Genomic DNA, 25,357 nt, shown 5'->3' on the forward strand with positions numbered 1-25,357 from the left:
CATTTGAAAGAAAGTGTTTAAAAAGTATGCATTTCACAAAACATAGACAACCTATGTAAATAACAAGACAAGACATGAAGCTATTATGCTCCATCTTCTGAATCCTAGTGCGCGAACCTATCTATTGGTCTCCTGAGAATACAAGTTATTTTGAAAGAGTAGATCAACATTTAAGCTGGTGAGTTCATAATATTTTAGTGATGTAAGTAAGTTGTAAGTTCTTTTTAAAAAATTTTGCGTTCCTCCAGAAAATCCTATATTTCCTGCTTTGATGAAAGATAAGTAAAAATGAATCTACAATCCTTTCTATGAGTACTAAATGGATACAAGTTATATAAAACCCAGAGTAAACAAACAATCAATTGTGTGTATTTGCCTTAAGCCCACAACCAAACAAGGAACAATCCTTTCTATGAGCACACATCCCATTGTGTGTAAAAATGAATCTACAATCCTTTCTTTGAGCATACATCCCATTGTTTGTTAGGTCATTGTTGTATATAACCCTGGCGGATTCACTTGGTACTCAAGGGGTTAACTGTAACAGTTCCTTTATATTTGATGAAAACATTCTTTAAGAAAACCCTTATTTCTTTTAGTAAAAATGGTAACCACAATGGTTCCTTCTATAATCCCTTAGTTTATACTAGCTATATATAATCTAATATCGAATAAATAGTGAGTTGTGTGGATCTTCCCTAAGCCCACAACCAAAAAAGGAACAAGAAATGGAGCGGAAAGCACACATCCAACTACATATCGGGTATTAATTATATATAACCCTGATGTATAAGCTAAGGTATTATAGAATTAACCACATAAGGTCCTTTAAGTTATACTGGTTTAATAAAGGGGATTAAACCCATTACTGGTAAGTTTCTAGTTTTGTCTACCAAATGTTCTATTTGAAAAGTATATTTTGTACTAGAAAACGGTATATTGAATTTGTATACTATGATGTGGCCTATACTTGGTAACAGGAAATGGAGCGGAAAGCACACATCCTACTACCTGTCGGATCCGATTAATATACATCCCAAATGTATAAACTAAGGAATCATAAAGCTAGCATTATAAGCCCCTTTCTACTGAACGTACTAAGACTCGACTGTTCTGTTTTGTCTTTTGAGATGATGTAAGTTTTCAGTAGTGTTTGTAAAAGTGACTACTGAAGCACTAACTACCTTAAAACCATTTTGTTAATTAAGGTTGAAATGTGATGTGATTATAGCCATACTGATATGACACGTGATTTACCACGACGATATAATGGCGCCGAAACTGATGTGACATTTGTCACCCGTAGACTTACAAGTCCCACTGTAGCTAGCAACAAGGTGTGGGGGTGTCAATCCCGTATAGATCTATACACAAACTCATGCTCTCTCCAGGAGACTCTGGTTACAAAAAGAAACCTATCAAGTATATTTCTAAGTCGTGAAGTAGTGGCTCACATTAATGTTATAGTATTCTTGTATTAGTATTGTGTGTTCTCTTTGTTCTAGTGTATTGTATGTTCTCTTTGTATAGTGTATAGTAGGTTCCTCCCTGTTTCTCATTATAGTATGTTTGAACTCCTAAACTATACCTATTATAGTTTACTAGTATGTTTACTTGAACTGTTACTGACTTGAAGAAAAGACTCTTTTATCTACTAAGTTATGATTGTATGTTAAAAACGAAGTTTTGTAAACTATAAAGTAACATAACTTAAAAAGAGTTTTTGAAATGTTTTGATCACCTATAAATACATAAGCAATCTATTAAAATGATGTTTATAGCAAAAAATTTACACAATTATAATTGTGTTCAACTTGTCTCCCCCCTTTAAAAGCATTTAAAATAGTTACAAGGTTAATTGTAGGGGTATGAACTCACCTTATGTGGGTGATTCAATCGAATATGCGCGTAAGGATGAGAAGTTCCACGAATGAAGTCTCGAGACACAAACGAGTCCTAAATGACATACAAAGGCATATTTTTGTATGAATATAGTGTTTAGAAGCAGCTACATGCAAGGAAACACCCTTAAGGACTAGGAAACACTTGTACCGAGTGTTAGAATCACATGTGATTCATCTAATGGGTGTGTACGACCACAAAGAGGAGTGTACGGCCATGGGTGTACAACCATGGAGTGTACAGCCATACACTCATGATAAAATGTGCACAAGAGGGTGTTTGAATGATAGAGAAGCTTGCGGGACTATTGCTCAACAAGAAAAGGAACTAGATTCTCACTTTGGAGGCCCTTTTGGAGTGTTTTGAGGGGTGTATGGCCACACATGGGTGTACGGCCGTACACTCCTTTGGTTCCAGTTAAATGTCAATTTTAGGATGTTTAACTTGAGTATCTAACATGTATTAACCATAGGGAAAGGATGCTTACACTTTGGAGGCTCAAAAGGGTGTTCACAGCCACCAAGAACAAGTGTGTGTTCTTGTTAAAAGATGAAGATCTTGAAGATCTATCCAAAAAGATGCTTTCCATGGATGAAATCAAAGGATGATACATGATTAAGAAGGATAAAAACTCAAAGATGGAAGAATCACTTACGTTTTTGATGATCTAGGATGAAGAACTCGATGATACTTGAGAGAGAATCGATTTTATGGACTTGGAAATGTGAGAAATGACTAGAAATGAAAGGATATCACACTTATGGAGGTGGGTGTACGGTCATGATGGGTGTACGGCCGTACACTCCCTTTGATGGAGTGTTCAGCTTGATTTCAACGCGAAGAACTTTAGCAACTTGATCCTATACCCAATGCTTGAATGTACTGAGCTTTGAACCTTTAAACGGACTCTAAACAATGCTATAAGCTAGCAAAAACGAGTATGGAACATGGTTGAATTGAATGGCTAGAATTACAAGGCAAAAAATTGCGGGTTGTCACAAAAGGGATGGGATGAGGCAAATGTTGCTTAATAGGGATGAACCTACTGTGCCTATTGTGCAACCCGAACTGAATGAAGAATTGTCAGAGGAGGGAAATTACAACCATACTGTGAGTCAAGTTGGACCCGAGTGGTCAGGAGGAACAACCTGGACAAAGGGATTGACAGGGATAGACATATATATATATATATATATATATATATATATATATATATATATATATATATATATATATATATATATATATATAAGAACTTCTTGGGTGTCAAACCACCAAGTCTTTCTGGAAGCCCAAAGCCCGTGGAAATTATGGACCGAATCTCCTAGATGGAAATGGTATTTGAAAGCTGCAACTGTAGCGATAAGCAAAAGACTGTATTTTCAGCCAGACAACTAATGCCCAAAGTTTTGAGTTGGTGGAAATTGTTGCCAGATACAATGCCACGCGGAGAAGCCATGCGAATGTCTTGGGAAGCATTCATGGAGCATGAAAATGCAATACTACTCAGAGTAGATCTGATAGACCTAAAGAACTAATTTCAGAACTTGAATAAAGGGAAGATGAGTGTTGATGAGTATACCACCACATTCACCGAGTGGATGAAGCTATTTCCCTACTTGGTGCCTACTAAACTTTCCAAGATAGATAGATTTGTTTAACGGGTTGCCAAAAGACTTTAGCCCAACAGTCAAAATGGCAACTACTTTGAAAAGAGGTGTTAGAGCAACTAAGAATATAGAGACCCATATAAGAAAAAAAAGGTCTAGAAAAAGATAAAATAGGAGAGAAGAGGAAGATTGAGGTATCCTCGAGATCTGATAAGAAAGGAAGATTCATGAAGTCTAACCCGGACGACCAAAAGTATGGAGGTAGTGGTGGAACCAAGTGGCGTTAGAAGTGCAAGAAGAAGCACTTAGGAAGATGCGATGGATAAGTGACCTGCTATAAGTGTGGTAGGAGCGGTCACTATTCCAGAGATTGTACGTTCGACAAAAAGAAGTGTTACGACTGTGGAGATGGTGGGCATATTTCGAAGAACTGCCCAAAGAAGAACGAAGCTGCAAGGCAAAATGCACCGTCTAGTCCAAAGGAAAGAGCATTCCAGATGGTCCTTGATGAAGCAGGTGATAATGCAAGATATCGAGAGTGAAGATCTATATGTCCTAAGACCAGGATAAGAAGTATCCATATAAATAGAATCATGTGGTGTAGCCTATTATAAGAGGCCTAGTGTAGGGTGAACTTGAACATCCATGTAATGGTTTTAAGAAATAATATAAACCTTAGTTATGTTATCCGATGTGTTAAATAACTATGTGAAATACTTGTATGGTGACTTGGACAACTGCGAGACAATACTTGGGATGAGTATGAGTAGGTGTGAATGGTAGTAGAGGCCAATACTACCGAAAGTACATGACTCGCACTTGGATCGGGGAAAGTCACAAGGTTACCAAGAGGTAGTAATTGATTCCGTTTTGTTCAAGAATGTCGTTACCATCATTTCGGTGATGACTAAGAAGATGATTGTTATTCTGACCCTAGTGGTCATATCAAATCGAGTCCGACTAAGACGAGTATGTTACGTGGTTCAGAAAACCAAGATCGATGTAGCATCTGACTTAAGCCAGGAGATTGAAGTGAAAGAAAATCGAAGTGATCAATAGAAGTATCATGGTCATTTTAAGAGCCTGTAGCTAGAAGGACTACTTACTAGAAAGTTATTATATCACATTAGATCGGGAAAGAAGGTATATTTCGTTCTAGAATTTGACTCTAAAAGGCCCGAGTTTAAGCGTTGCATCATACGATGAGAGGTCATTAGAACATGAACCATCAGTCTGTTACGATTAATGAAGGAAAGAGCTTATATTAAGTCTTTTAAGAAGAAAAAGAGGTCTCCAATAAGGATTGATTTTCTAACTCGAAGGTTACAATTGAAAGTCCAATGCGAGATAGACAGCGGGTGCAAGATTGAGCACCGTCTGCAGTCATGAAGTCCAAGAGTTAGATACTTATTTGAAGTAACATAGAAGTTACAGTTATTACCTAGGATGAAGAGATAACATATGGTGTAATTATAGAAGCCTTGTTTCGTTGATGATTTCGGGACGTAATCATCCTAAGGGGGAGATAATTGTAACGCCCGTAGATTCGGGCTAGTCAATTTGGAGACAATAAGCATCAAAAAATGACTTTTTATAGAGGATTATTTATAATAAATAATCCTAACTAAGTTGTAGTATATGTCACAAGGGTTCCGTACATATAAAGAACGTTGAAATCCGAGTTATAACGAAGAAGTTATGACATGTCAAAGTTTTGCGACAAAACCGGCACGACACCGGGAATTATAAAAAGTGATTTTATGATAAATTACTTTTTAGACTTTGTGATCTAAAATAAAGGTTTAGAGTACGTCTCCATCTATGCATGTTCATGAAGTCCAAGAGTTAGATACTAATTTGAAGAAACATAGAAGTTACAGTTATTACCTAGGATGAAGAAATAACATATGGTGTAATTATAGAAGCCTTGTTTCGTTGATGATTCCGGGACATAATCATCCTAAGGGGGAGATAATTATAACACCCGTAGATTCGGGCTAGTCAATTTGGAGACAATAAGCATCAAAAATGACTTTTTATAGAGGATTATTTAGAATAAATAATCCTAACTAAATTGTAGTATATGTCACAAGGGTTCCGTACATATAAAGAACGTTGAAATCCAAGTTATAACGAAGAAGTTATGACATATCAATGTTTCGCGACAAAACCGACACGACACCGGGAATCATAAAAGGTGATTTTATGATAAATTACTTTTTAGCCTTAGTGATCTAAAATAAAGGTTTAGAGTACGTCTCCATCTATGCATGGTCATGAAGTCCAAGAGTTAGATACTTATTTGAAGAAACATAGAAGTTACAGTTATTACCTAGGATGAAGATAGCATATGGTGTAATTATAGAAGCCTTGTTTCGTTGATGATTTCGGGACGTAATCATCCTAAGGGGGAGATAATTGTAACGCTCGTAGATTCGGGCTAGTCAATTTGGAGACAATAAGCATCAAAACATGACTATTTATAGAGTATTATTTAGAATACTCATAATCCTAACTAAGTTGTAGTATATGTCACAAGGATTCCATACATATAAAGAACGTTGAAATCCGAGTTATAACGAAGAAGTTATGACATTTCAAAGTTTCGCGACAAAACTGGCACAACACCGGGAATCATAAAAAGTGATTTTATGATAAATTACTTTTTAGCCTTAGTGATCTAAAATAAAGGTTTAGAGTACGTCTCCATCTATGCATGGTTATAAAGAACTTCAAAAATGGAGCTCGTATGCAAAAGTTATGACCTTCCAAAGACGTAGGTGTCTGAGAGAGCGACACGTGGCAGAAAACCTAATATGTCAGGGCTGATGACGTGAGCATGGTTTCTTACAAAGTGAGGAGTGAAATGGACACTTTTCAAGGTTAGAATGAAGATGGCAAGTCTGAGGAGTGATAAGCTTAGGGCTCATGACGTGAGCATGTTTTCTTACGGCGTGAGAAGTCATCCGGACACCTTTTCAAGCTAGAAACGCATATGACAAGTCTACGAGATGATATTGTAACAGCCTGAAATTTAGGTTAAGCTATTTAACCCTTCATCTTTTCCAAGTTGTCATTTTGGGTCCTTTGTGTTGAGTGTTAAGCTTGTGAGTAGACTGGGCGTACAAGGAGTACGCTGCGCATACTCGCGCGCTTATTCTATACGCGGTTCCATCCGGGTACGCTGGGCGTACCTAGGGTTACGCCGGGCGTAACCGGCCCAGACTCAAAACCCTAAAATGACTTGAGGGCTATAAAAGGAATGAGATGGCCTTGTCCCTCAACCACCATCTTTCAGAAAGAAACCCTAAGAGAACTTTTCCTTCGTTTTTAGCTTGGGTGTGAGTGTTCTAAGCTTCAAAGTGCCTTTTCAAGGTGGTGAAAGAGAAGAGGAGACCATTGTGGAAGCTAGAAGTTGGTGGTCAAGTGTGGATCTGAGGACTACAAAGGTTGGAGCTTCTTCCTGAGGTAAAAAGTTCAGATCTTGGCTTGTAGTTTTTATGGTGTGCTTCTTGGACCAATTTCTAGGGTTTTTGGTCCCAAGATGGAGACTTTTTGAGCAAGTAGTCTCCATTGGCCTAGATCTATCATATTCCAGAGCTATATGAGTTGTATGTTCATAAAAATGCAATCTTGGACGTGAATGTTGACCCATGCATGAGATCTAGACTCTTGGAGGTGAAAAGAAAGGTGTTAGAAGGTGCGGGGAGCCTTTATAGCCATGTAAAGGCTTAAAGGTTCCGACTTTATGGATTAAGAAGTAGTAAAATGGCCAGATCTGGAATATGGGGTTATATCTTAATCGTTTAAGACATTAGAATGAGGAAATGAGAAACCGGGATGTACCCTGGGCGTAATCCCAGTATGCGCCGCGTAATGGGTCGCGTTCCCCGTTTCTAGAATACAAGGGTATGCCCCACGTACAGAAGTTGGTATGCCCCGTGTACTGCTTGCTGTTGACTTTTAGAGTTTTGGTCAACATGTGGACTTTCGAGTCAGGGAGGGGTAAAATGGTCTTTTACCCTTCTGAGGGAAAGTGAATAAGGACGTAGCATAGCCTTGGAAGCCAATAATAATTAGAATGATTATTTGTTGTGTTTAGGCGAGGCTAGGACGTCGTTTCGAGATTTCCGAGATATCGAGCACGTGAGATTCTAGACACCATACGAGGTGAGTCTTCTCACTATATTGTACCTGAAAGGTACCTATGTGTGACCGGAAGGTCTTGCATGTTATGAAATGCATGTTTTGTATGATATGCGTTGTATGTTCTATATGCGTTATGTAAGTGATATGTATGCTATGTATGATATGGGCCGGAAGGCATTATGACGAGGACCGGAAGGTTAGGGAGTCATGAACCGGAAGGTCGATACGAGTAGGGCCGAAAGGTCTACTGGGACTGGGACGGAAGTCCCCTGAGACACATGGACCGGAAGGTCGTGTTGAGCATGGCCTGGAAAGGCGTATATGTGTAAGGGTATTTTGGGAAATTCACTAAGCATTTATGCTTACAGTTGTTGTGTTATGTGTTTCAGGTACCAGCGAGGACCGTGGAAAGGCGCCGGCATGACTCGTACACACTAGAGAGAGGATTTGATTTTTGTGATCTTGGGAAAACGATATGTTTTGATAACAAATGTTGGATATTTTATAAAACATTTATGTGAAAATGGTTGTGACAAAAATTAAAATTTTGCCTTGAAATTTACGTTGTTACAAGTTGGTATCAGAGCCTTGGTTTGAGAGATTCGGATGCACCTTCAGGCGTATCTGAACTCAAACTGAGGATTTGAGGAAAATTTTGATAATGAAGTAAAATTTTTAAAAAAAAGAGTAAAAGAGTTTTGAGACAAACAAAGCAGAGCCGTGTGTACGATCAGCCAATGCCCGAACGGTGAATTCCCAAAAGCACCCTTACATTATACACTTTAATTAATTAATAAAACCATAAGGGTGTGATTTGAACTTTTTCAAAACTATACTAGGGTTTTAGAATTTAACATTTCTAAATTAAACTTTTAATCAACTTTTAAATTCCAAAACTTGAGGGCAAGTTTTGAAACATTTCAAAACATTAGGGTTTAGAATTTAAATATTTCAAAATCTAACTTTTTAATCAAAAATTTATATTCCAAAACTTGAGGGCAAGTTTTGAAACTTTTCAAAACATTAGGGTTCAACTATTTAAATTTCAAAACAAAACTATTAAGTTCAAATTTAAACTATAAAACCTAAAAGGGAAAAATTGAAACTTTTTACAAGATAATTCAAATCTAAATTACAAATAATCAAATTTTATCTAATAAAACAAGTGATTATCTAAATATTGACAATTATCTTCTATTTAGGTAAGGATATTCACCAAATATTGATAAAATTTGGATTTTATAACAAAAAACATATTTAAGGTAATTATCCAAACCCAAAACAGGAAGAAAATCGCGAAAATTAGCTGTCAGACGTTTCGACTCGTCGAGTCTGGACTTGGACTCGTCGAGTACACCTGACTCGGCGAGTCAAACACTCAGAATCCAAAAATTTCGATTTTTCAGTGCTAATTTCGATCAAATATGCATCAATACAATAGAAACCAATCAAGGCTCTGATACCACTGATGGGTTTTAGCCATAAGAACATCCTATGTGCTCATACAAACCCTAATGCTTGGATCTAGGTTTCTCTATTGTACATGCAATTCATCCAAGACGATAAACCGTAGTTCTAGCATATAAATAATCATATTAACATATGAATGGGTTTAAGATATTACCTTGATTGTTATGTAGCAATAACAATCTCAAATCCTTCTTGTATTGACTTTAGAAAGCTTAGAGTCACAAATGTCACTCCTCTAATGGCTCACAAACACCAAGAGCAAAAGGATGAAGAGGAGAAGAGAAGGAGACACCCAAAATCTGTCCAAAACCCTAAGGAATTACTTGCCCACGTTTTTGGTGCTCTAGGGATCTTTAAATAGTGCAGCTATTAGGGTTATCAAACTAGGAAACCCTAATTTGGATGCTTAAGCCCTAAGCAACCCATGGGCTCCTTCCTTAAAGGCCTAAGGACGATTTCTAATGGGTTTCCCCATAGAATTCGTCCACTCCTTTAATATGGAGTCCATTAGCTCAATATTCAACTATCATACAATTGACAGTTCTAGTCCTTTAAGTTTAATTAATGTCTTTTAGCCACAAACTTAATTCTTATTAATTCTTGACTAATATTAATTAAACAATATGATTTCTCTTTTAATATATTATTCCCATAATATATTAATAAATCATATTTAATCCTTTCTCTCCATAAATCATCCTATCAAGTTGCTTTGGTGAAGGCAACCCAAAAGGACCATGCACCATCGGGTCAAGTACATACCAAAATAGTTATGGACTTAGACACTAATCCAACAATGTTTGGGTCTATCAAGACCACACTGTTGGAGACTTTTGATGAGCGGTACGCCGCGGTGACTGAGGCCGCAGCCACTGTAGCTACCGCAGCTGTGGCTGCTGCCAGGCCTCAGGGAGGTGACTCGTTGTTGTTCAGGGAGTTCAGCAACACGAAGCCACCTGAGTTTGATGGGACGCAGGATCTGATCGCTGTGATGAGATGGATTGCTGACATTGAAGGATGCTTCTATACGTGTTCATGTCTGGAGCATCTGAGGGTACGCCGGTACGCTTCGCTTTGAACCAGCTTCACTTGGGAGCAAAGGATTGGAGGAAGTTCGTGACAGCGAACTTCACTCTTGCAGAGATTTCAGCGGTGACCTGGGAGAGGTTCACCACCATGTTCAGAGATGAGTATGTTCCCTCGGTGGAGAGGGAATGGCTGGTTCAGGAGTTCTTGACCCTCAAGCAGGGTAATGATTCGGTTGCTGTGGTCACCCGGAAGTTTCATGAGAGAGCGATGTTCTGCCCTGAGCAGGTGTCTTCTGAGCAGGCACAGATGAGCCAGTATTCAGGTATTCTGAGGAGGGACATTTGGGAGTTCGTGTCGAACTCGACATAGCAGACATTTGCTGAGCTCCAGGAAAATGCCCAGAAAAGGGAGATTGAGTTGGAGACTCAGGCTCGGGAGGAGGCTGAGTCTCAGAGGATGGATCGACGGCCGGCCCAGTCTCAGCCGGCTGCTAAGCGGACCAAGTCCGCTGATTCGAGGACTGGAGGCCAGAAGGGTCGTACTTGCGGGGAGTGCGACAAGGGTCATGAGGGGGCCTGTCGATCGGGTGCTTGCTACAAATGTGGAAAGGAGGGGCATATCGCCAGGGATTGCCTCAAGGGATTTATGGTTTGCTTCCATTGCAACCAGACTGGCCATCGGAAGGCCGAGTGCCCTCAGCTACACCAGGGATCAGCGTAGGGATCCGCGCCTGCTGCCAGGGTTACTGAGGTTCGATCGGTGAAGGCCAAGTCCCCGAAGGCTCATGGGAGAGCTTTTCAGTTGACTGCGGAGGAGGTCCGAGCAGCGCCCGATGTTGTGGCTGATATGTATTCTGTATTTTAGCTTTTTTTTTTGATATTGTGCTTATATGATGATATGCGTAGGTACTTTTCTTGTGAGTCATGTACCTGCTCTGGTATTATTTGACTCGGGTGTGAGTCAGTCATTTGTTTCCTTGGCATTTAGTCAACACATTAGTATCCATCGAGAGGCGTTGAGTTGACCTCTGCGAGTTTCCATAGCCGATGAGTGAGCAGTGTATGCTTCGGAGGTGATTCGAGGGTGTATCCTTGAGATCTTCGGTGTGGAGTTCCCGACAGAACTGGTCCCGATTGCGATGGGGGACGTGTGTGTGATAGTGGGTATGGATTGGTTGAGCCGATTTGGAGCTGTTATTGAATGTGAGCGTCAGTTGGTGACGATCCGAGACCCTAGTGGGGGAGTGCTTACAGTATATGGTGAGGGGACCCGGTGTGGGTCTGCGTTTTGTTCGGCTGCCAGGGCGAGACAGAGTTTGCAGCAAGGCTGCAGTGGATTCGTAACCTATGTGATGGACACACGAGTGGCTGCGGGGAGGCCAGGTTCGATTGATGAGGTTCCAATAGTGTGCGAGTTTCCGGATGTATTTCTCGAGGAACTTCCGGGCGTGCCTCCGGAGAGGCAAGTGGAGTTCCGTATCGATTTGGTTCCGGGAGCAGCACCTATCGCCAAGGCGCCTTATCGCCTCGCGCCGCCAGAGATGCAGGAGTTATCCTCGCAGCTTCAGGAGCTGTTGGGGAAGGGGTTTATTCGACCTAGTAGCTCACCTTGGGGAGCACCGATCCTTTTTGTCAAGAAGAAGGATGGTTCACACCGGATGTACATTGATTACCGAGAGTTGAACAAGTTGACGGTCAAGAACCGATATCCGTTGCCGAGGATCGATGATCTGTTCGATCAGTTACAGGGGGCATCTTGGTTCTCCAAGATAGACTTGAGGTCGGGTTATCATTAGTTGAGGGTTCGGGATGAAGATATCCAGAAGACAACATTCAGAACTCGTTATGGGCATTACAAGTTTGTGGTGATGCCTTTTGGGCTCACCAATACACCAGCTGCATTCATGGATCTCATGAACAGGGTGTGCAGGCCGATGCTGGATCGGTCGGTGATTGTATTCATTGATGATATTTTGGTATATTCGAGGTCCAGAGAACAACATGATGAGCATTTGAGAGAGATCCTTAGGGTTCTGAGATCAGAGAGGCTGTATGCCAAATTCTCCAAGTGTGAGTTTTGGTTACGAGAGGTTCAGTTCTTGGGACACCTCGTCAACCAGAATGGGATATTGGTCGATCCGGGCAAGATTGAGGCAGTCATGAGATGGGAGGTGCCGAGATCACCCACCGAGATCAGGAGCTTTCTGGGGTTGGCCGGCTATTATCGGAGATTTATTAAGGATTTCTCCAAGATCGATGTGCCACTCACCAAGATGACCGGAAAGGTGTTGCATTTTCATGGGGTCCGTAGCAGCAGAATTCATTTGAGACACTTCACCAGAAGTTATGCGAGGCCCCAGTATTAGCCCTTCCGGAAGGGATGGAGGATTTTGTGGTATATTGTGATGCATCGATATCCGGATTGGGAGCGGTGCTTATGCATAGGGGGCATGTGATAGCGTATGCATTGAGGCAACTTAAGCCTCATGAGTCGAGATATCCCACTCATGATTTGGAACTGGGAGCGGTAGTGTTCGCTCTCAAGATCTGGCGACATTAACTGTATGGGGTTCGGTGTATGATATACACGAACCACAAGAGCTTGAAGTATTTGATGGATCAGCCCAACTTGAATATGTGCCAGAGGATGTGGCTGGACGTGGTCAAGGGTTATGATTGTGAGATCTTGTACCACCCGGGAAAGGCTAATGTTGTAGCTGATGCTCTGAGCCGAAGGGCGGCAGGTGCCCCATTGCAAGATGTATGTTTGAGAATGACAGTGATGACCCCGGTGTTGGATGCTATCTGTGGGGCCCAGGCTGAGGCGGTGAGGTCAGAAAGTCAGAAAAGAGAGCGAGTTGTCGGGCTGGTATCAGAATTCATTACCGATAGTCGGGGACTGATGACTTTTCAGGGTTGGATATGGGTACCGTCCGTGGGCGGAACACGTACCATTTTGATGGAAGAGGCTCATCGATCGAAATTCTCGATCCATCCTGGGGCCACTTAGATGTATTTGGACCTGAAAAAGGAATATTGGTGGCCCTGTATGAAGAGGGATGTCGCATGGTTTGTAGAGAGATGCTTGACTTGTCGCAGGGTTAAGGCCAAACATCAGCGCCCACATGGTAAGCTGTAGCCATTAGAGATTCCCGAGTGGAAGTGGGAGCAGATTACCATGGATTTCATCACCAAATTTCCAAGGACCGTGTGACAACCCGAAATTTCCATTCTGAACAAACCATTTGAAGCCAATAGAAGTAGAACAGTTTCAGTGAAATTCCAGACTTTGGGTATAAGTTTGGCAGTTTTTCAGGATTTACACTTAAGGAGATGTCAGGAGAGTGGATGCACTAGGGTTTTGTGCGACACTGTTATTCCAATACTCTAGGATAGTAGAGTTCATTCCGGGAATAAAAATATTTTCTGCCTAAAATATCTCAGGACTATAAATAGAATTCTGAACCAAATTCATTCATTATTCGCATTTCCAACTAGAGAAAAGCCATTTTCTCTCTCACGGATCTTCGGGTTTTTATCCCAAATCGTGAGTACACTTCTCTAGTTGTCTTATAATGCTTATTATGTGCTTAATAACTTAGATTACATATAAAATCTGTGAGATTCGGGAGTTTACCGCCCAAGAACGTTCTTGGAGAGTAAACTCCAAAATAAGGCTTAAATGCTACCTAGTCTTTTCCCCATGATAAGTAACGAACTTAGGCTTATTTAGGACTAGAAAAAAAAATCCAAAACCCCAAGATTTGGGAGTTTACCGCCCAAGAACACTTGGGGAGTAAACTCCATTTTAAGGGCCAAAAGTGTCCCAATGCTCCTCAAATCCTCGGATCTCAAAGTAGAAGCCTACATTACATGTTTAGACCACCAAAAGAATTAAGATTCAAGGGAGAAAGATAGTTCATGGACCAAAAGGTTCTAGGGCCGTGAACTCCATAAAATGGTGCCAAAAGGTGCCATAAACTCTTCCAAAGCCTTGTACAATAGCCTAGTTTAGTTCCTAGTTAATTTAGGGACTTGAAAACACCTTAAACATCCTCCCAAGGGAGTTTACAGCCATAAACTCCAAAGGAATATGGTCCCAAGGCCGTAAACTCCTAAAAGGAGTTATATTATTCCCTAAACTCTTCCATAGACCAAGCCATTAAGTAGAAATGCTTATTAGGGCCTTTTAGAGCATCAAACATCAAATGGACACATAGGTATGAGTTCACGGCCGTAAACTCATGAGTTTACGACCGTAAACTCATTTGGTAGTGTTATTAGGGCCGTGAACTTCATGGTGGAGTTTTCCTTGAGCCCTACACACAATAGCTTCCCCTACAAACACTTAGATGCAATCCTAGAGGCTAATAACACTTGATAAAGGTGTTTAGCATGTCCTAGGGTGTCTTGACTTGTTTATTAGTTGTTTATAGACTAATTTGTTACATATATGTGAAATTATATGTTAACTAGGATCATAAGTGTGTTCAAGACTTCACTTGACACCTTGCGGTCCTACCTCTTCAGTTCATCCGTATCACCCACAACAGGTGAGTTCATACCCCTTAATCAATGTTTTAACTATTTTTAAATGTTTTATGGGGGGGGGGGGATACAAGTAGAGTCATGCTACTTATTATATCAATCACATGTGATTAATAAGCAACATTCAAATGATTTACTACTCATTAGCCGTTTTATCAAACAGTTTCCTTCAAATGATTTTCATAAACACTTTATATGTTTAAAACTCCTTATTACACTGTACATTTTACTTTGTATATTACATTTCAAACTTATTAACAATTGTGTTTCAAACAAATGTTTCTTTATACTAAACCATTTTATCAAACCCATGCCTTCAAAACCCTTTTATAGATCGACATCAAGTTGATCTTTTCTTAGAAAATATTTATGTTCAAAGGTTTTACAAATCTTATTTTATGATTTTATATTATAAATTGCATGCCTATATATGTATATTTATATAAGAAATGTTTAAAGGACTTAGGAAGGCTATCCACCCTATTTCCTTTTCCTCGATTTGGATGTGGTCTGGTGGGATATCGGGTACCCGTCCGAAGGCCGTTTAAATATTAATTATATATCATGTGTACATATATAGTCATAAAAGTCCTCCTAGTTCATCTAATGCCCTTGGGTAGCAAGGGTATACATCCATGTTCATAAGTACCAGTTAGATTACTAGTAAACTACCATAGGGGTGGTTTAGGAAGATACTAGAACTATTACTAGAACACAATATCATACTATGAGTCAGTTCATTCATGAGTCAATACTTACTACTATGAGAACTTATACAACTATACTAGGAAGAGAACATATACAACGATACTAGAACAAGTAACATTACATTACATATACATGAATACGTTAAAAATTGTGATCCATTGTATCGGAGCATGCCTTAAATGTCATGGCCTGAGTTGTAGCCAGAATTTTCTTGGAGGGAGAGCGTGAGTTTGCGTATAGATCTATACTGGATTGACTATCCTACACCTTGCTGCTAGCTACAGCCGGACCTACAAGTCTGCGGGTGCCAAACGTCATTCCGTTTTTACGACCATTCGTATGTCGTTGTTACCAGTTAATAGTATGGTGCAATTTATCACATGATACCTTAATATAAATCCGGTTTAAGGTAGTTAGTACAACAGTAGTTCCTATAACGGCTTCAAGACTTTTACTATACATTCAAAATCCATAGTGTCCCGACCCTATGCTTTCCAGCTCGATCAACATCCATATAAATAAACATCCAAACTATAAAACCTTCTCGAATACATTTTCTAGTTTAGATAATGGAACTGGTCCTATAATTGCTCAACTGATTGAACCAACTTTTGAATGCCATTAGAACTAAGGTTAGACGGACTCCCCTCCAACCCTACCGACATGACCTTGCCTGTCACACCCCCGATCACCGGTGGAAACGCCAACCTACGTGACGTAAATAATTAATCATATTTATTAAACATACATTGAATAGTACACATATAATTTTCTATTATTAATGAAATAGAAATTACATTGAGAAGACCGTTGTGAAATCAAGACACATGCCTAACAATCTGACTTTTACAAAGGTATAATAGAGATAACGGAGAGTCTTCTGAGCGAACACTCCTGCCTGTTAAATAACCTAAGAATACATGCATTTAAAATTCGCCAACAAAAATTGTTGGTGAGTTCTACAGGTTTTCACACAAAGTATTTTTATCATCCAAAAATCTTTTGTAAAATTTCTCTAGTTGACCAGCTTGTATAAATACGTATCTTTTTTTTTTTTTTATGAAAAGTATAAAAAAAGAGTATTTGGACTCATTTAAAAATATATTGTTTTCTCAAATACAAATAAAACAATTTGTTAAATATATATGTAATCAAATTTATAACAAATCTTTATGTTTCTCATGACCAAAAATGTTTTTATATAAAGATTTAGAATACCAATTTATATAAAAGAAAGCCATTTGATTCTTTGTGAGAACATAAAATATCAAAATTTACTCTTATACAAGCATTCGTACGGTGTATATGTAAAACTCATAAGTTTTAATTTATAAACTTTGTAAATTCATGTCCTAGTATTTATTAAGTATTATCTTACTTAATTTGAGAACCTACACTTATCCAGAGGGGCAAAATCCTCCCACATACATATTGTTTTTTTGTATAAGAACAAATGGTTTATATAAATAACTTATTAAATGTAAGTTATTAAACCTTAATCAGACGTGTCATGATATTAATTACGTGTTATATGACTTAATATCCAGTATTAACACTTATCGTTTTTCAGTCACTAGCTATCCCACTACATGCATTCTAATTCCACTAGTGTCACTGAACAAAACTCCATATAAACCCAATATCGATTCAATACGGTAACAAGGCAAACCCGCGATCAATAATGAGCTCATAACCAAGCTGTAACGAACACCTCTGCACCAACACTGAAAGGTTGTGTTGAAAGCCCATACCACGCATTTGATGACGTGATAAAAAAATTAGTGAAGGAAACACCAACGCCCAAAGTCGACTCGTTAACCGATGGTTGTAGCTAGCAACCGGTAGTGGGATGTCAACCTGTATAAGTATGTGATCCTGAACTTATACTCGACCTTCCTTGTTCCATATGAATTAATGGTTATGACACCAAGGAATTTCCACTAAGATGTACGGTCTTTGAATTGTCACAAACATAGCGCATGCGCTTAGGAAATGATCCTAACTCATAAAGCTTTTAGAACAAACGTAACTCATATAAAACGCCCCGTGGGTATGGTGGATCCTAACAGTCTGTCTAGGCATCCTAATTCTAAACTCTTCATTATAAGTATATCGAACGCCTATAATTCTTTGATGTTTAGGATTAATTATTGATTGAAGGCTTATTATATTTGAGATTCGTAAGACTTAACACATTTCCAGATTTTATTATTTGTCGTGGCAGAATTTGGACATCATAAAGAGTATTTTGACCAAAGGGCTTGTAGCCCAGCGGTATCAGGTGGTGCCCTCCCTCTTTGAGGTCGAGGGTTCAAGTCCCGTCGTGGATCTAGGTGAAATAGGTGTTGTTAGCTTAGGAATAGATTAGATTTGCCGGTTCAAAAAAAAATAAAAAATAAAAAAATAAAGACTATTTTGATAATATTTTCCAGGTTTCAACCAATATGAAAACAACAATTTCCATAGCGTTAATAAGTCACAATAGTGATACGATATGATTTTTCATAATTTTACGATTCTTAAATCTTGAAGTTGATCATGTTATTTTATGCGATGAACATTTATAATTTAGTAAAAACTAGTTATATTTTTATAATTAATATAAAAATATATTAATAAATTTTACATTCATTTTTACATAATCTTTTACAATAAAAGTTAAATTTGATAATTTTAACCAACAAGTATGTATTTTCATAAGCTTAGTTTTTCCCACCACTTATACCAATATATTTTCCTTTTACACGATAAATATGTGGAATAGTATATTTGATTACATAATATCTTAATATACATATTAATAATCACAACAAACTATAAACATGTTATCTTTTAGCAATCTTGACGTAGTAACGAATTTGTTTGAGAAGCTTGACGTGCGCAAGTCCATGATTCTTGAATTTTATAAATACTTTTGGGTCCATTTCATAACGAATTTGAACTATCGGGGACTGATTTGTAACTTTGCTATCGTATAGAGGTTGTTTGGTAATTTAAATAACCGAAGTGGGACAGATTTGGTAAAAATAATTTCACAGGAAGGGTTGTTTCGAATAAATGGATTTAATGAATGGGGATTGGACTGATTTTGTAAGATATTTGTCAAATGAGGGTCAATTTTGATGATTTAAATGCAAGTTTGAGTTACCCTTTGACTATTGACTGGTCAAAATCGAATTCACGTTTTTATGTTGTAGTCTCGTTTTAGTTGATCAAAAGGCTCCAACAACAAAAAGAGGCGTCGTCTTCAAAGGGACAATGGAGAAGGAACGGGAACGAAATCAATGGACGAACACAGTGAGAGGGCGAAACACGAAGGCTCGCAGGCACGACTTCGTCGATCGACTGCGAGAAGGTTCATCTTCGGGGTTCGACTAGACTGAAGAACGAAGGGAGAAGCAGCGGGTGCGCTCTTCTCGGTCGACTGGTAAGTGCGAAGGAGACGAATCGATCGGCGACGTGGGCGATTGTCTCTGGGGTTTGACAGGGCCGAAGAGACGGAGAAGCAACGAAGGTGCTGCGGGCTCGGTGGGGCAGCGATGAGGCGATCAGCGAAGGGCTCCGGGGAGTCCTCCTGATTTCCTTTTTCTTCCTCAGCAGTAGAACACAAAGAAGGAGCAGGTGTTCGTCAGGAAGAAGGGGGAAAAACGGGCTTGATGTCCTCTTGGGTGGTTCGGTCGGCACCAACCATGAAGAAAGAAGAAAGACTTCGATCCTCTGCCTTTGTCTGATCGAGAAGAGAAAACAGGCGAGGGAATGGGGTGGTGGAAGCAGGGCAGTGAAGGAGGTGGTGTTGATGGGGAAAAACGAAGAAGATGAAGAGGCCATTGTCATTTGCTATTGAATCACAGGTTTCCTTTCTTCTCTTTTCTTTTTAACTGTAAATCAATAGCGTTTAATCAATCGATTTAGTTGGGTTTTTGGGTATGATTGTTTGACAGGGGAAGAGGCAAAATCGAATGGGTGGTGGAGGGTTGCAATCGCCGCTGAGGGCTCACCGGCCCGATTCTTCTTCTTCACAGTTCCCACAACGAGAAGGTTTTTGGGGTGGAGTAATTGTCAACAGGATGGGGAAGGAGTGAGGAGGGGGAAACGTATGAGTGTAAAAATATACAAAAAATCTGATTTTGTATAGATTTTCAATAGATTTGAATGACTGAAGTTGCACAAAATAATAATAATAATAATAATCAGATTCTAAAGATATTCTGTGTGAAAATAAATAAATGAAGTATATATATATATATATATATATATATATATATATATATATATATATATATATATATATATATATATATATATATATATGGGAAAAGTGAATATACCCTTAAGGGTATATAAGCTTAGGTACCCAAACTTATTATAATACGTTGTTTTGTATCATATAATACATTCTATTTGTCTAATGTTCTTATAATTTAACTTCTAACTTGATTTATTTCTAAGATTTTTATAAATTACACATTTATCTTTCTCTTACATAATTTTCATTTTCATCTACAATATATATAGCCTAATAAGTGTTTGGCAAAAAGATGTGATGTAAGAGAAAGATTATACGGAAATTTCGAATATCTTGAAAGTAAATCAACTTAAGATTGAAGTTTATGAACATTATAATGAATATATCAAACAAAACAACGTATTATGGTGTGTTCGGATACCTAAGCTTATATACCTTTAAGGGTATATTCATTTTTCCCTATATATATATATATATATATATATATATATATATATATATATATATATATATATATATATATATATATATATGGTATATCCGCTTTTCTTTTTTATCCATCCACTTAACACTAACTGTTTTGACATATATGCCCTTATTTAAAAGTTTTAAAAAAAATATATATTAAAGAGAGATAAAAATCTCCAACAATGTCAAAGTGTGATTCTTCTTTCCAAACAATGACTTATTGTCCTCCTTAGTTGTCATTCAAGAAACACCGTTTCTTTGTTTTTGCCGGTCGCCAGTTGCCGAAGAGGTTGAATCTAATAAATTAAGCACTTTATAGGTATTTATTATATTATATTATTGTTTTTATTTGATTATATTAGAGTTCATAGGTGTATATCATATTATGTTTGTTTTTATCGGCAGTTCGTAAGACTTTCTTAAGTTTTTCACTGTACGTTCTTTGGTATATACTTGGTGATAGTATTACATTAAAACATTGATTTTGCAAAGTGGGGTTTACTAGGATTAAGGTTTAGGTTATAAAGTTGGTGCACGTGTTATACATATCTATTAGACCTTCAAGGGTTTAACACCACCCAAAAAGAATCTCAGTAGTATATGAATATGTACGTGATCATAATTACTATAAAATACTGCAAATTTGTTTCATGTTTTGATAATTATTTTATTGTTATATAAACAAGTAAGAGCCTGTCTCCTTCGAAATGCAAGTATAATTGATGCCAAAGAAGATTAAACGTGAAATAACCTATTTTATTTATTTTTTATTTTCTGTCATAGACACCATTTCAGTGCACCAACTATTAATTTTGCAAGACGATGATATTTTCTATAAACCCATAACCAAGAAAAATGATTCAAACTCCTTAATTTATGTTTTATATTATGCTATATGCAGCATTACAATACACTAACTAGTAACTTGATTTATGTTTTATATTATGCTTTAGGCATCATTGGAATGGATTCATGAAGTCCTATGATCAAAAATGAAGAACTATATTTAGCTAACTCCAAATTTGAATCATATGATGAATTGCTAAAGAGTGTACGAAACTTTTATTACGCTATAGGATATGCATTATCTATTCGAGATTCAACTAAAGACAAATATATCAAGTTTCAATGTGATCGAGGTGGTTCCTATCGAGATAGATTGTGTATTGGTGATAAAAGAAAGAGGAACCTGGATCTCGTTTGATAAAATGCCCCTTCCAGATTGTAGGTAAAAAAGGAATTGACGGTTCTTGGGTAGTTAATGCAAAAAACTTGACTCATAACCATGAACCATCTATTGATATCTCTGGAGATCCATCATTTCGTCGATTATCATTAGATGACGTACAAAGTGTCAAAAACATGTCGCTTTCTGGCATACCCCCAAGGCAAATTCTTTATTCTTTGCGTCAGAGAAACAAAAACCTTCCGGCTGATTCTCGAACTATATACACCCTTAAGGCAAAACTTCGTAAGGAAAAGTTGCAAAATCGATCAATGGTTAGTGCCTTATTTGAAGAGCTTGAAAAAGAGGGTTTTATTTATAATATTTTATATAATACAATAGGGCATATAACTCATTTGTTCATCGCACATCCTTTGTCAATTAAATTGGCCAAAATCGTCTCAACGATCTTTGTGATGGATTGCATATACAAAACAAACAAATATCACATGCCTCTCCTTGACATCATTGGTGTTTCATGCTTTAATACCTCATTTTATTCTGGGTTTGCTTTTTTGGAGAAAGAGGACAAAAATAGTTATATTTGGGCATTAAGTGCATTTCAGAAGATTCTTGAAAATTGTGACCCGTCCGTTATTGTGACTGATAGAAAGTTGGCATTAATGAATGCCATAAAGACGGTATTTCCCAACACAAGAAACCTTTTGTGTATTTGGCACATCGAAAAGAACGTGTTAGCAAATTACACGAAGCATTTTGAACATGGTGATGAGTTTAATAATTTAATGTCAAGTTGGATAAATGTAGCATATTCAATTACACCAACTATTTTTGAGAATAATTGGGCTGAATTTGAGTGTTTATATCAGACGAAAAAGTTGCACTTGAGTATATAAGAAACACATGGTTGTCGTGGAAAGAAAAGTTTGTTAGTGCATGGACAGACAATTGCTTGAATTTTGGTAATCGCTCATCTTCAAGGGATGAAGGCGCTCATGCTATACTCAAGTTGTATATGCAAGTATCTACCGGTGGCTTTCAAGAAGTTAAAGAAAAAATTTGTCTTGCGGTTACACATGAATTCAACGAGATTAAAGTGAAACTCGCAAGTGAAAGAATTCAAGTTCTTCTTAAGTGTAATGTGCTTTCTTTTAGAGAGATTTTGTATCATGTATCTCATTTTGCACTAAATGAGATACACATGCAATATGAAAAAAAATAAAAAATAGTAATATTACAAAGATTGTACTTTTAAACTATTATAAAACATTACCTTTTACATAGCCATTAATAACTATTTGGTTTTTTCAGGTACAATGAATCTTTGCACTGGTCATTTTATGGCGACCATGGGTCTTCCTTGTACTCACAAGATAAATCGTTTGCAAGGAGTGCCACTTTCCTTGGATCTTATTCACCCATATTGGAGGATTGATACATTACGCCTGGATTTAGAAGATAATTCACACAATGATGTCACCAATGAATTTGATAAGTTGCTTAGTGAGTTGTCTTCAAAATACCAAATGTGGCCTCTAAGTAAGAAAGAATTTGCTACTTCTATCGTTACAAAACTTTTGACTGAATCTGATACATTCTTTATGCATGTGATTCGTCGACTAAAGGGTAAACCTCCAAAAGAAAAAAAGAAAAAAAGGAATAAGTTCAACCGCATGAGACCCTTAAAGATTTGAGCTTGTGGAATCATCACAAATACACAATCATTTGAGTTCTACTTCTGCATTTCAAATGAACAATGAAATGTCTGAAAACGACTTATTTGATTTAAATGCATATCCAACTTAAATTTTAAGTGATGATATGCAACTAGAGTAAGGTGAATGTTTCTTTATCGTCAATTTTTTTACATTACTTTGATTTGAATATTTTTGTTGGACAAGTTTCTTTGAACATTATTTTTCATTTCAAATTTTCTTGTATGATGTAGTGCATGTGTTTAATAGTTTTGTTTTGAACCAAGGCTCTACCATAAAAATTGATATGGGATTAATATTAATGATTGCCACTAAAATAAATATAAATTGTTAGAAACTAATAAGATGTATTTATAATTTACTTAATAGAGCATGTTTAAATATTCATATCGACGATGAAAATTAGTATTGACTTTATAAAATGATAAATATTACAAATGAAATTAACTTTTATACGTAGGAAAAAACACATAAGCTATTGATAAGTTAAGAAAACAAAGGGATTTTCTAATATGTGCCCTAAGGGCACATATAAGAAGTATTAATTAAACACAATTATTACCATAATTAAATGTAGAATGCATTAATTATGGAGATTATTAATGAATTTTATATTTTAATTATGGTAATATTTCTTATAATTAATGTGTTTAACATTTAATTATGGTAATAATTGTGATTAATTAATACTTCTTATATGTGCCCTTAGGGCACATATTAGAAAATCCCGAAAACAAAAGAGAGAAAAGGAAAAATAGAATAACAAACATGCCGATTATTTCTCTATTTATATTTGGTAATTAGAAAATATTGTTTTTCTTATATTAATGATTAAAAGAGAGGGTATAAAAGGGAAAGTACTTTTATATAAGTGGAAGAATAAAATATATCAGTACTCCTCTCTCTCTCTCTCTCTCTCTTATATATATATATATATATATATATATATATATATATATATATATATATATATATATATATATATATGGTTGAGATCGGTTGAGAACTCAAAGTTTCTCGAGAACCCGAGAACTAAAAGTGAAGTGTTGCATCAAAAGTAATTCGTTAAGGACATGATCATCATCTTATCAATATCATTTAATGTTTAATCTTTTTTGTGTTATTTAATATATTAATATAAATGTCTAAAAATTTACATTATATATCAAATTTTCAGATTAAAAAAAAAGTATTTTTTGTTTTTTTTTTAAATGCAGATTTTTTAATTTTTTTTATAGAAAACATGTATTTCTGAAAAAAAAATTGAAAAAAATATTTTTTTTAAAAAAAACTGCAATTTTTTTAAAGAAAACTGCATTTTTTTTCCAAAAAAATTGTAATTTAAAAAAAAAAACTGCATTTTTTAATAAAAAACTACAAGTTTTTTAAAGAAAGTTACATTTTTTCAAAAAAAAAAAAACTGCATTTTTTAAAATAAGATAAAACTTTAGGGGCATATATGCATATTTTTTCAAATGCATATAGTCATATTTTTATACTATAATATTCGTAAATAGATCATAAAAAAACTCATTTTATTTACCAATCTATAAACACAATAGAATAAGTATTTTATTTGATACAAAAAAACATTAAAAACAAAAAACTGTACAAAATTTCAAAGCGTTTTTATATTTTCGTGTCAATATTTCCATATTTTTCTTTAATTTATCATCTTCACCTCTTCAATATTCACCACATTTTCTTCCAAATCTACAAGAAAATTTAAAAAAAACAATTGATTGATGCAAAAACACTCACAAAAATACACATGTGATTTACATGTGAATCACATGTAATTCATATGTGAATTACATGTGATTTACATGTAATTCATATATGAATTACATGTGATTTACATGTAATGCATATGTGAATTACATGTGATTTACATGTGAATCATATGTAATTAATATGTGATTTACATGTAATTCACTGTGATTTACATGTGAATCGCATGTAATTCATATGTGATTTACATGTAATTCATTTGTAATTCATATGTAATTCACTTGTGATTTACATGTGCATCAAATGTAATTCATATGTGTTTCACATGTGATTTACATGTGAATCACATGTAATTTATTTGTAATTCGCATGTGAATCACATGTAATTCATATGTGATTCACTTATGATTTACATGTATTGCAATAATAATGAGAGGTAACTGTGGCAAATTTTGTTGTCAAATATTTTGAAAACATGTCATAAGTTGTAGTAACATAGTCTTTTTTTTCTTCATGTAAAAAGATAAGCCTTTTCAATATGATGGTTGTTTTTTGCAACATTCAAATCCAAATCTGAAGTTTTCAACAAAATTAGA

At 36.5% G+C, this 25,357-nt stretch overlaps 1 protein-coding gene across 1 annotated transcript; it reads left to right on the forward strand.

Annotated features, from left to right (window-relative positions):
- The first annotated feature begins 21,491 nt into the window (after window positions 1-21,491).
- LOC145059726 (protein FAR1-RELATED SEQUENCE 2-like) lies at window positions 21,492-23,009 on the forward strand. The gene is made up of 3 exons (XM_079007526.1): window positions 21,492-22,080; window positions 22,185-22,424; window positions 22,627-23,009. The coding sequence occupies exons 1-3, from the start codon at window positions 21,492-21,494 to the stop codon at window positions 23,007-23,009; spliced, it is 1,212 nt and encodes a 403-aa protein (XP_078863652.1).
- Window positions 23,010-25,357: the final 2,348 nt, after the last annotated feature.

This window comes from Lactuca serriola, chromosome 6, assembly GCF_051521515.1.
Source record: "Lactuca serriola cultivar US96UC23 chromosome 6, Lser_US96UC23_V15, whole genome shotgun sequence".
NCBI lineage: Eukaryota > Viridiplantae > Streptophyta > Magnoliopsida > Asterales > Asteraceae > Lactuca > Lactuca serriola.